The sequence below is a fragment of the Oncorhynchus kisutch genome, linkage group LG17 (assembly GCF_002021735.2).
Source record: "Oncorhynchus kisutch isolate 150728-3 linkage group LG17, Okis_V2, whole genome shotgun sequence".
Classification (NCBI taxonomy): Eukaryota; Metazoa; Chordata; class Actinopteri; order Salmoniformes; family Salmonidae; genus Oncorhynchus; species Oncorhynchus kisutch.
Genome location: NC_034190.2, coordinates 62019039 through 62032970, shown reverse-complemented (window position 1 = coordinate 62032970; position 13932 = coordinate 62019039). Strand labels below are relative to the sequence as shown.

Genomic DNA, 13932 nt, shown 5'->3' with positions numbered 1-13932 from the left:
GCTTTAATATTTTAATATTTCTGTTCTCCAAATTCATATTCATTACATAAATAGGCCCATTTCATTTTGTGTGGCTTGCCGTTCCAAATAAAATAGAATAATAGAACATTTTAAAAACATGTCACAAGGCAAGGCCATAAGTAAATAGGTAAACTGGGATATGACTAAAGAGTTAAATAATGGTGATTATTCCACAAATAGCAAGATATTATCTATTTTTTGCTAACTTTCTATTAACATTTATTGTAGTGAGACATTTCTTTCTTTCGGGATATGAATACAGAGTATGTCCAAATCACCGTCAGACCATTTTATTATTAAAACTACACGGTAATGTAATATCTGTTTGTTTCATATCTGCAAGTAGTATCTGCAAGTAGTTAAAACACTGTCAATTCCAATTTAAGCACCATCTGTTGAGTACCTGGTCCAGAAGATCTGAGCGCTCATTTCAGCGGCCCATTTACAGTGCATTCGGAAAGTATTCAAACCCCTTGACTTTTTCCAAATGTTGTTACTTTAAAACCTTATTCTAAAATTGATTAAATTATTTATTTTTTCACCCTCATCAATCTACACACAATACCCCATAATGACAAAGCAAAAACTGGTTTGACATTTTTGCAAATATTTAAAAAATTTAAAACTGATATATCACATTTACATAGGTATTCAGACCCTTTACTCAGTACTTTCTTGAAGCACCTTTGGCAGTATTTACAGCCTCGAGTCTTCTTGGGTATGACGTTACAAGCTTGGCACACCTATTCTTGGGGAGTTTCTCCCATTCTTCTCTGCAGATCATCTCAAGCTCTAACAGGTTCATATTTCCCTCGATCCTGACTAGTCTCCCAGTCCCTGCTGCTGAAAAACATCCCTCACAGCATGATGCTGCCACCAACATTCTTCACCGTAGGGATGGTGCCAGGTTCCATCCAGACGTGACACTTGGCATTCTGGCAAAAGAGATCAATCTTGGTTTCATTTGACCAGATCATCTTGTTTCCCATGGCCTGTCCTTTAGGTGCCTTTTGGCAAACTCTGAGTGGGCTGTCACGTGCATTTTGCTGAGGAGAAGCTTCCGTCTGTCCACTCTACCATAAAGACCTGGTTGATGGAGTGCTGCAGAGATGGTTGTCAATCTGGAAGTTTCTCCCATCTCCACAGAGGAATTCAGGAGCTCTGTCAGAGTGACCATTGGGTTCTTGGTCACCTCCCTGACCAAAGCCCTGGTCCCCTGATTGCTCAGTTTGACCGGGCAGTCAAACTTCTTCCAATTAAGAATGATGGAAGCAAATGTGCTCTTGGGGAACATCAATGCTGCAGAAATGTTTTGGTACCCTTCCCCAGATCTTTGCTTCAACAAAATCCTGTCTCGGGGCTCAACGGACAATTGCTTCGACCTCATGGTTTGGTTTTTACTCTGACATGCATTGTCAACTGTGGGACCTTATATACAGTTGAAGTCGGATGTTTACATACACCTCAGCCAAATACATTTAAACTCCGTTTTTCACAATTAATCCTAGTAAAAATTCCCTGTCTTAGGTCAGTCAGGATCACCACTTTATTTTAAGAATGTAAAATGTCAGAATAATAGTAGAGAGAATGATTTATTTAAGCTTTTATTTTTCATCACATTCCCAGTGGGTCAAAAGTTTACATACACTCAATTAGTATTCGGTAACATTGACTTTAAATGGTTAAAATGGGGCAAACGTTTTGGGTAGCCTTCCACAAGCTTCCCACAATAAGTTGGGTGAATTTTGGCCCATTACTCCTGACAGAGCTGGTATAACTGAGTCAGGTTTGTAGGACTCCATGCTCACACACACTTTTCAGTTCTGCCCAGAAATGTTCTATAGGATTGAGGTCAGGACTGGTGTCTTGAGATGTTGCTTCAATATATCCACATAATTTCCCCCCATCATGATGCCATCTATTTGTGCAGTGCACCAGTCCCTCCTACAGCAAAGCACCTCCACAATATGATGCTGCCACCCACGTGCTTCACGGTTGGGATGGTGTTCTTCGGCTTGCAAGCCTCCCCCTTTTTCCTCCAAACATAACGATGGTCATTATAGCCAAACAGTTCCATTTTTGTTTCATCAGACTAGAGGACATTTCTCCAAAAAGTACGATCTCTGTCCCCATGTGCAGTTGTAAACCGTAGTCTGGTTTTGGAGCAGTGCCTTCTTCCTTGCAGAGCGGCCTTTCAGGTTATGTTGATATAGGACTCGTTTTACTGTGGATATAGATACTTTTGTGCCTGTTTCCTCCAGCATCTTTACAAGGTCCTTTGCTGTTGTTCTGGGATTGATTTGCACTTTTCACACCAAAGTACGTTCATCTCTAGGAGACAGAACGTGTCTCCTTCCTGAGTGGTATGACGGCTGCGTGGTCCCATGGTGTTTATACTTGCATACTATTGTTTGTACAGATGAACGTGGTACCTTTAGGAATTTGGAAATAGCTCCCAAGGATGAACTAGACTTGTGGAGGTCTACAAATGTTTTTCTGAGGTCTTGGCTGATTGCTTTTGATTTTCCCATGATGTCAAGCAAAGGGCCACTGAGTTTGAAGGTAGGCCTTGAAATACATCCACAGGTACACCTCCAATTGACTCAAATGATGTCAATTAGCCTATCAGAAGCTTCGAAAGCCATGACATAATTTTATGGAATTTTCCAAGCTGTTTAAAGACACAGTCAACTTACTGTATGTAAACTTCTGACCCACTGGAATTGTGATACAGTGAATTATAAGTGAAATAGTCTGTAAACAATTGTTGGAAAAATGTGTTGGGTCATGCGCAAAGTAGATTTCCTAACCATACTGGCCAAAACATTAGTTTGTTAACAAGAAATTTGTGGAGTGGTTGAAAAACGAGTTTTAAAGACTCCAACCTAAGTGTATGTAAACCTCCGACTTCAACTGTAGGTCCCACAGTTGTGTGCCTTTCCAAATTATGTCCAATCAATTGAATTTACCACAGGTGGACTCCAATCAAATTGTAGAAACATCTCAAGGATGACCAATGGAAACAGGATGCATCTGAGCTCAATTTCGAGTCTCATAGCAAATGGTCTGAATACTGGGATCAATTTTTTTTTAAACTGTTTTCGCTTCGTCATTATGGGTTATTGTGTGTAGATTGAAGAGGATTTAGAAAAATAAAATACATTTTAGAATAAGGCTGTTGTAACGGCGTTCTTCGTTTGTCGAAAGAGAGTCGGACCGAAATGCAGCGTGGTGGTTACTCATGACTTTAATGGAAAAGTGACACATGAAACTACTATACAAAAATACAAAACAACAAACGGAACGTGAAACCTAATTACAGCCTATCTGGTGAAACTACACAGAGACAGGAACAATCACCCACGAAATACAAAGTGAAACTCAGGCTACCTAAATACGGTTCCCAATCCGAGACAACGAGAATCACCTGACTCTGATCGAGAACCGCCTCAGGCAGCCAAGCCTACACTAGACACACCCCTAATCAACCACAATCCCAATGCCTACAAAACCCCAATACGAAACACAACAAAATAAACCCATGTCACACCCTGGCCTGACCAAATATATAACGAAAACACAAAATACTATGACCAAGGCGTGACAGCTGTAACGTAACAAAACATGAAAAAGTGGTCTGAATACTACCCGAATGCACTATACTTTCTGCTGTGACCTGTAATCCTGTCTCCAAGATGGTGTAGCAGTTCAGACGTCTTTGTCTTCGTCTTGTCATGTCCCGTGTATATATCTTTTCTTTCTTCCTTTGTATATATTTTTTTTATATTTCAACCTCAGTATCAACATACTCTCCTGCAACCCGCCTCGCCAAATGTGGTATGGATCTGCTATTTTCTATACTTTTCTAACCGGGATCCCCAACAGAAACTAGACAGTTAACTAGCTACTAGCTAATAGTCAGTTAGCCATGGCTAACGGTCATCAGCCAACCTTAGCCTGGTCAACTCCTGCCAGTCTGCACAGCGTGTTTCAACCCAGAGCATGCCGGACTGCTCTTTCTCCACATATCGGGTTTCATACTGCAAGCTCTGAACCTTTTCACCTGGATCATCGCAGCTAGCTAGCTGCTATCTGAGTGGCTACCCCCTGGCTAATGTCTCTGTCCCGAAAGAAAGCACCAGTGAGCCTGTAACTAGCCTCGTGCTAGGCCCATCTCCTGGCTAGCTGAAGAGGTCCACTCCTTGGGCAACAATACATATTTTTCCAATTTGCCTGGACCCCTTTTACTACCGACACGGAGCCCCGACGATTCCACCGCGATTGGTCTACCGACGTAATCCGCCTGAGGGGTGTCAACAGGCTCCGCCATCGCAATGTCCCCTGAAGGCCCATCCGCTAGCCTGCTAGCTGTCTAGAACATATCGAACTGCTAGCTGAAGAGGACCATCAGCCAATTTCTTGGGCTACAATACCTATTTTGCTAATTGGCCTTGACCCTTTTACTGCTTACACGGAGCCCTGCCAATCCAACACGACTGGTCTGCCAACGTAACCGTCTGAGGGGGCTTCAACAAACTTCTTACATCGCGACGTCCCCCCTAAGGCGCTTCTGCTAGCCCCGGCCCGCTAGCTGTCTGAATCGCTGTGATCACTAAGGTACACATGCCTCTCCCTAATGTCAATATGTCTTGTCCATTGCTGTTTTGTTTAGTGATTATTGTCTTATTTCACTGTAGAGACTCCAGCCCTGCTCAATATGCCTTAGCTAGCCATTTTTGATTCACCTCCCACACATGCAGTGACCTCACCTGGTCTAAATGATGTCTCTAGAGACAAAACCTATCTCATTGTAACTCAACGCCTAGGTTTACCTCCACCGTATTCACATTCTACCATACCCTTGTCTGTACATTATGCCTCGAGTCTATTCTTCCGCACCCAGAAACCTGTTCTTTTACACTCTGTTCCGAGCGCACTAGACCAGTTCTTATAGCTTTTTGACGTACCCTTATCCTACTCCCTCTCTGTTCCTCTGGTGATGTAGAGGTTAATCCAGGCCCTGCAACACCTAGCTCCACTCCCATTCCCCAGGCACTCTCATTTGTTGACTTCTGTAACCGTAAAAGCCTTGGTTTCATGCATGTTAACATTAGAAGCCTCCTCCCTAAGTTTGTTTTACTCACTGCTTTAGCACACTGCCAACCCGGATGTCCTAGCCGTGTCTGAATCCTGACTTAGTAAGGCCACCAAAAATCCTGAAATAACTATAACGTTTTCCGACAAGATAGAACTGCCAAAGGGGTGGAGTGGCAATCTACTGCAGAGACAGCCTGCAGAGTTCTGTCATACCATCCAGGTCTGTGCCCAAACAATTCGAGCTTCTACTTCTAAAAATCCACCTTTCCAGAAACAAGTCTCTCACCGTTACTGCTTGTTTGAGTCCACCTTCTGCCCCAGGTGTGCCCTGGACACCATATGTGAATTGATTGCCCACCATCTATCTTCAGAACTCGTACTGTTAGGTGACCTAAACTGGGACATGCTTAACACCCCGGCCGTCCTACAATCTAAGCTAAATCTCACACAAATGATCAATTATCACACAGGTACAACCCCAAATCTGTAAACACGGGCCCCCTCATAGATATCATCCTGACCTCCAAATACACCTCTGCTGTCTTCAACCAGGATCTCAGCGATCACTGCCTCATTGCCTGGTCCGTAATGGGTCTGCAGTCAAACGACCACCCCTCATCACTGTCAAACGCTCCCTAAAAGAACTTCAGCGAGCAGGCCTTTCTAATCGACCTGGCCCTGGTATCCTGGAAGGATATTGACCTCATTCTGTCAGTAGAGGATGCCTGGTTAATCTTTAAAAGTGCTTTCCACACCATCTTAAATAAGCATGCCCCATTCAAAAAATGTAGAACCAGGAACAGATATACAGTGGGGCAAAAAAGTATTTTGTCAGCCACCAATTGTGCAAGTTCTCCCACTTAAAAAGATGAGGCCGGTCATTTTCATCATAGGTACACTTTAACTATGACAGACAAAATGAGGGGGAAAAAATCCAGAAAATCACATTTTTTAATGAATTTATTTGCAAATTATGGTGGAAAATAAGTATTTGGTCAATAACAAAAGTTTATCTCAATACTTTGTTATATACCCTTTGTTGGCAATGACAGAGGTCAAACGTTTTCTGTAAGTCTTCACAAGGTTTTCACACACTGATGCTGGTGTTTTGGCCCATTCCTCCATGCAGATCTCCTCTAGAGCAGTGATGTTTTGGGGCTGTTGCTGGGCAACATGGACTTTCAACTCCCTCCAAAGATTTTCTATGGGGTTGAGATCTGGAGACTGGCTAGGCCCCTCCAGGACCTTGAAATGCTTCTTACGAAGCCACTCCTTCATTGCCTGGGCGGTGTGTTTGGGATCATTGTCATGCTGAAAGACCCAGCCACGTTTCATCTTCAATGCCCTTGCTGATGGAAGGAGGTTTTCACTCAAAAATCTTACGATACATGGCCCCATTCATTCTTTCCTTTACACGGATCAGTTGTCCTGGTCCCTTTGCAGAAAAACAGCCCCAAACGATGATGTTTCCACCCCCATGCTTCACAGTAGGTATGGTGTTCTTTGAATGCAACTCAGCATTCTTTGTCCTCCAAACACGACGAGTTGAGTTTTTACCAAAAAGTTATATTTTGGTTTCATCTGACCATATGACATTCTCCCAATCTTCTTCTGGATCATCCAAATGCTCTCCAGCAAACTTCAGATGGGCCTGGACATGTACTGGCTTAAGCAGGGGGACACGTCTGGCACTGCAGGATTTGAGTCCCTGGCGGCGTAGTGTGTTACTGATGGTAGGCTTTGTTACTTTGGTCCCAGCTCTATGCAGGTCATTCACTAGGTCCCCCCGTGTGGTTCTGGGATTTTTGCTGACCGTTCTTGTGATCATTTTGACCCCACGGGGTGAGATCTTGCATGGAGCCCCAGATCGAGGGAGATTATCAGTGGTCTTGTATGTCTTCCATTTCCTAATAATTGCTCCCACAGTTGATTTCTTCAAACCAAGCTGCTTACCTATTGCAGATTCAGTCTTCCCAGCCTGGTGCAGGTCTACAATTTTGTTTCTGGTGTCCTTTGACAGCTCTTTGGTCTTGGCCATAGTGGAGTTTGGAGTGTGACTGTTTGAGGTTGTGAACAGGTGTCTTTTATACTGATAACAAGTTCAAACAGGTGCCATTAATACAGGTAACGAGTGGAAGACAGAGGAGCCTCTTAAAGAAGAAGTTACAGGTCTGTGAGAGCCAGAAATCTTGCTTGTTTGTAGGTGACCAAATACTTATTTTCCACCATAATTTGCAAATAAATTCATTAAAAATCCTACAATGTGATTTTCTGGATATTTTTTCCTCATTTTGTTTGTCATAGTTGAAGTGTACCTATGATAAACATTACAGGCCTCTCATCTTTTTAAGTGGGAGAACTTGCACAACTGGTGGCTGACTAAATACTTTTTTGCCCCACTGTAGCCCCTGGTTCACTCCAGACCTGACTGCCCTTCACCAGCACAAAAACATCCTGTGACGTACTGCATTAGCATCGAATAGCCCCCGCGATATGCAACTTTTCAGGGAAGTTAGGAACCAATATACACAGGCAGTTAGGAAAGCAACTGATAGCTTTTTCAAAAAGAAATTTGTATCCTGTGGCACAAACTCCAAAAAGTTCTGGGACACTGTAAAGTCCATTGAGAATAAGAGTACCACCTGCCCACTGCACTGAGGCTAGGAAACACTCTCACCACCGATAAATCGACGCATTTTTCTACAGCTGGCCATGCTTTCCACCTGGCTACCCCTAACCCGGTCAACAGCCCTGCACCCCCCCCCCCCCACAGCAACTGCACCCCAGGTCCTAAATGATATCATAACCGCCATCGATAAAAGGCAATACTGTGCAGCCGTATTCGTTGACCTGGCCAAGGCTTCGACTCTGTCAATCACCACATTCTTATCGGCAGACTCAACAGCCTTGGTTTCTCAAATGACTGCCTCACCTGGTTCACCAACTACATCTCAGACAGAGTTCAGTGTGTCAAATCGGAGGGCCTGTTGTCCGGACCTCTGGCAGCCTCTATGGGGGTGCCACAGGGTTCAAATCTCGGGCCGACTCTTTTCTCTGTATACATCAATGATGTTGCTCTAGCTGCTGGTGATTATCTGATCCACCTCTACGCAGACAACACCATTCTGTATACTTCTGGCCCTTCTTTGGACACTGTTAACTAACCTCCAGACGAGCTTCAATGCCATACAACTCTCCTTCCATGGCCTCCAACTGCTCTTAAATGCAAGTAAAACTAAATGCATGCTCTTTAACCGATCGCTGCCCACACCTGCCCGCCCATCCAGCATCACTACTCTGGAATGTTCTGACTTAGAATATGTGGACAATTACAACTACCTAGGTGTCTGGTTAGACTGTAAACTCTCCTTCCAGACTCACATTAAGCATCTCCAATCCAAAATTACATCTAGAATCGGCTTCCTATTTCGCAACAAAGCATCCTTCACTCATGCTGCCAAACATACCCTCGTAAAACTGACTATCCTACCGATCCTTGACTTCGGCGATGTCATTTGTAAGACAGCCTCCAACACTCTACTCAGCCTATTGGATGCAGTCTATCACAGTGCCATCCGTTTTGTCACCAAAGCCCCATATACTACCCACCACTGCGACCTGTATGCTCTCATTGGCTGGCTCTCGCTTCATATTTGTCGCCAAACCCACTGGCTTCAGGTCATCTATAAGTATTTGCTAGGTAAAGCCCCGCCTTATCTCAGCTCACTGGTCACCATAGCAGCACCCACCCGTTGTACATGCTCCAGCAGGTATATTTCACTGGTCACCCCCAAAGCCAATTCCTCGTTTGGCCGCCTTTCCTTTCAGTTCTCTGCTGCAAATGACTGGAACGAATTGCAAAAAAAATTAAATAATTGAAGCTGGAGACTCATATCTCCTTCACTAACTTTAAGCACCAGCTGTCAGACCAGCTCACAGATCACCTCACCTGTACATAGCCCATCTGTAAATAGCCCATCCAACTACCTCATCCCCATAGTGTTATTTTTTGTTGTTGTTGCTCCTTTGCACCCCAGTATCTCTACTTGCACACCTATCTTCTGCACACCTATCACTCCAGTGTTAAATTGGTAATTTGTCATTATTTCGCTACTATGGCGAAATGCCTTACCTCCCTTATCTTACCTCATTTGCACACACTGTACATACTTCTTTTGACTGTATGTTTGTTTATTCCATGTGTAACTCTGTGTTGTTGTTTGTGTTGCACTGCTTTGCTTTATCTTGGCCAGGTCGCAGCTGTAAATGAGAACTTGTTCTCAACTAGCCTACCTGGTTAAATAAAGGTTAAATAAATAATGAAAAAAAGAGCGTGCAAAGCTGTCATCAAGGCAAAGGGTGGCTACTTTGAAGAATCTCAAATATAAAATATATTTGGATTTGTTTAACACTTTGTTGTTTACTACTTGATTCCATATGTGTTATTTCATAGTTTTGATTTCTTCACTATTATTCTACACTGTAGAAAATGGTAAAAATAAAGAAAAACCCTTGAATGAGTAGTTGTGTCCAAACTTTCGACTGGTACTGTATATATTTGTACTTTTTTGACCAATCACAAGTGGAGCGCCTCCTCTAATGGACGAGCCGCTACTGAGAGACACCATATGATAAACTACAGGGGACAGAATGCATGACAGTGAAACTGATGAGAACTCGCTCTATCTACCTGCCACTGGTGCTGCTGCTGGTGCTGCTGACAGAGTTGGAACTGGAGGAACGGCTGCGAGAGCCGGTGCCACTGTGGGAGCGGGGAGGCCAGGATGCTGGACTCGCGAACCTTTGTGGAGAGAGGTTACGTGAATGTGAAGAGTGTGGAGACAGGCTGCGACTGTCGTGGTAAGATCGATCTCCATGTCGTCCATGCTCTTCTTGGTACAGATCCCTGTGATCTATGCTGCCCAGTATAAAGGGTTCTCTGGCACGAGTATCATATTGAGGCTCTGGTGTATCAAAGTGGCTCGGGCTCCGGCTATGTGAACGATAATATCCCACACCAACCGATGAAGATCCTCCACTTCCTCCAGCCACAGTCCCAGCCCCACCACCTGTTCCACAGGCACTGACGCAAGTACCTACAACTCCTCCACCGACCCCTGCAGAGCCAGCCCCAACACCTCCACTGGCAGTGCCAGAGCCAGTGTTAAGCATTCTCTCCCTGGTATCTCTGTAATAGTCTGAGTCGTAGTGACGCTGCCGGTCAAAGCTACTGCCAGCACGCTCGTGATGTCCGTAGGCATTGTTATCATATGCTCGATCCCGACTTTCAGCAGTCCTGAGTGACAGGGAGAGGGATGGAAGGAGGAAATGGAGAGAGAGAGAGAGAGAGAGAAACGTTATGCTTTTTGACACTAATTAGTAATCAACTAGTTGAGCTTTACAAGGTGGTAAATAAAAGTGTCAGGCTATCAAATAACTAAGACAGCAGTCAAGTTGAGTGTTCAAAGGGTGTTTCTGTTTATTTGAGACTTAAAATATACAGTAAACATATCAATTGATATCATACTTTACTTATTAGATATTTGTAAAAATTTCTCATTAATTCATATTGCTCATTATATTTAGCAGAATGTCACTTTTATGCAGATACTTTCTGATTTCTATCTAAATTAAATTGAACAATTACTAACTAGGCATGGCGATTAATCTTTCACTTGTTTGTGATTCCCCCTAGTATTTGACAAACATCCAAATCTTCGCAATTGGAAAATGTCATGAAAACTAGATAAAAGGAGTAGATATTTTGTACATGGAATTACATGTGCTCGACAGAAAAGCAGAATGAAAAGAAAATTATATAGAAACTAGTTCTCATGACCCACACAATAGAGAGCACAACCGGATGTGGAAAAACAAAAGTCTGGAGACTTCAATGGATGCAGTGCTAAAACCTAACGTTATTAATAATATATAGTTTTCCTATTCTGGACAGCCGTACATTAATAGTGCAGGATCAGACAGATCAAAGATGATGGTTAGCTCCAGTTTATATTTTGCAACCCTAATAATAATACAACAAATATTATTGACGAGAAGCTATTTCAAAGTATGGAATCCATTCTTAAATGGAACTGAGGAGCATTTCAGGCACTAGACAAGTAGTTGATGGTTCAATACTAATCTACTGAGCTCGCATGTTAGCTTGTCATTAGGGATGTCCAGGATTAGATTTTGATATTATGATAACCCTAAAATATTGCAATTACATGGTTTTCACTGTATTCACTGTATTGTGCAATTAATGTTATTGCACAATTTGTTATGTTATCTTTTAATTAAATTCACAGGGGTAGCTGCTAGCTAGAAAGATACCGCGCTTATTCATAATCAATTATGTAATCAGTACAATGCAGAAGTTTCTGAGGATTATCCTGCAAGATACTGCAACTTGCTATCTAAAGTAGAAAATCACCAGACCTCCTAACTGGTAGCATGTCAAGGTGTGACAGCCTTCATCTATGTCAGAATGGCCTAAAACACCAATCGAAAGATTTTAGGTACACTGAAATTGATTGATATCCTCTGCTCTGATAAATTAGTACAATTCTATTCATTAGTTATGTTCTTATAGCAGGTACACCACCACCTCAATAAGGAGGCAGTCGGTGTCCATTAAAAAATGCATGAGTTAGCGAAGTGGTGAATTATCAACAAATATTTAAAAATGGTGTGAATTAGGACAGAGGAATAAAAAAGCCCAATTCATGCCTACTTAAAAATGGAACAGCTTACAATGTAGCAAACACACTTAGATGATTAATTCACTTTTTCATACATTTGAGATTAATCTGGGACTTATTGAAACGCAGTATAACTTCAGTGTAACTTCTGCTTTGCTTGAGTCCATCAATCTCAAAGAAACCAAAGTATAACTAATATACAATCTAATTGAAATTATAAACTGGGAGGTTCGAGCCCTGAATGCTGATTGGCTGACAGCCGTGGTATATCAGACCGTACACCACGGATATGACAAAATATTTATTTTTACTGCTCTAATTATGTTGGTAACCAGTTTATAATAGCAATAAGGCACCTCTGGGGTTTGTGGTTTAGGGCCAATATACCTAGCATTTATTTGCAATGAGCTATTACTTAACAATCGAGCCCACTAGCATTTTTTCTGTTAGCAAATGCATACATATTGATGTTTTCAGGTAGATTTGCATGGCTGCATGATGACATGTTGGACAATAGAGCTATATAGAGGACTCCTCTTTGTATCTGTGTCATTATACCATCTGTGATATCCTCAATGGTGCTGCACATGCAATCTTTATTTTGAAGTAGTATATTTTCTTCTTCACGATTGGCTGATCCCTCCTGATGACATGTTTAGACATGACTCTAACAAGGTTACCATGAGGGATCAGTCAATGAATTTGTAAGTCCCACCCAGTTGACTAAATTAAAATGGTGGAAGCCCTCAATGGCGCTGCCCATGCTAATACAGCCTTATGGTCACTAGAGGCCTCTATCATTCTCTATATGCCCCCACCCTAAGTTTCTGAGCAAATATTTGTATTTATTTAATATTGGACATAAAATACTTTAAAAACACCAGGAAATCAGCCCCAAGCGATTTAAATGTTGGAAATGTGTTCCCAATTATTCCCAAGCATAACAGAGACTCGTAATCATATACAAATGCAAGCAAGATTTAAAATTATTATGTTTTAGTCAAATATCATATTACATATTTTTGGGCTTCTTGCGGTCAATTTGCAGTCTACAAATGATTTGAAATGATGTTCCGGCCCCCTGACCATCCACTCAACAATTAAATTGGCCCACAGCAAAATCTAGTTGATGATCCCTGCTCTATGGTTTGGACGCAAACTTTTGTGAACTCCTCCATGTAGATATTTGAAACTATGCTGTTTAGTTCAAATCTGGACAGAACCGTGTTAACCTATTTTGGGACTTTCTGAATATTTGAATGTCAAATGTATGTACAATGCCAGTGTCTCCATTGTCCTGACACTCATGGAATTTGAATTATTCATGAATCGTAAAATAATTCAACCTATTAAGGCAGGATTTGTATCTATAATTGTTTGTTACCATCACATGCTGGTACTGTATACAGCGAACGGATTGCTAGCTAGCTACTGTAGTAGGTGTGGCTGTCAAGTGCATGCACTGCCCATAGCCATAAGGAATAACGGTTCTTTGGCACTGACATATTTTTGGCTACTTTGTGGCTGCCAGTATCATGTAAAAACTGTGAGGTTAGTGTGAATATGTCATGCTACCTACTAGATCAACAAAAAATTATAATAATCGCAGTTCTCTGATTTTACATGCAACATTGTAAATTGTGACAATTAGGGTTGCTGAAGCCAATGGATAATTTGGCTTTCAGTATAAATTCTACATCAGGAATCTGTTCCTGGACTTATCCTGCTCTTGGGCTCAGAGAGAAAAAAGGACTTGACCACAAGTTTCCAAGGTTAGGCTACTAACGATCATGTAGCAAGACCAAATGAGAGACTAGCTATCTAAACATTGGCATAAACCCTTTAGTGGTGGCAAATCTGACAGTAAAATGTAATATACAATAGCAATTCAAATTGGGTTGAATATAATCCGATTTTGATTAACTGATACAACTATTAAATCTGACGTAATTGTTCATGGTTTAAAAAGCATTCAGAGGAGGTGCATGATTCCTTCTCTGTTTACCATGATCTGGCCTGTATCTACATTTTTCACTTTAATGTGAAAAATGCCTCAGCAAAGTGGTACTGTTGACTAGGGAGAGCAGGGATTAGCAGCTGGGAAGTGGGCAGG

The 13932-nt window shown here is 42.1% G+C and overlaps 1 protein-coding gene across 6 annotated transcripts in view; it reads right to left on the bottom strand.

The window, feature by feature from the left end:
* LOC109908062 (msx2-interacting protein) overlaps positions 1-13932 on the bottom strand; it is a 41959-nt gene that overhangs the window by 22454 nt on the left and 5573 nt on the right. For all 6 annotated transcript variants that reach the window (XM_031794319.1, XM_020506487.2, XM_031794322.1 and 3 more), the window contains one exon: positions 9809-10414. In XM_031794319.1, the coding sequence (XP_031650179.1) occupies positions 9809-10414 (606 nt within the window). The remainder of the gene's footprint in view (positions 1-9808; positions 10415-13932) is intronic.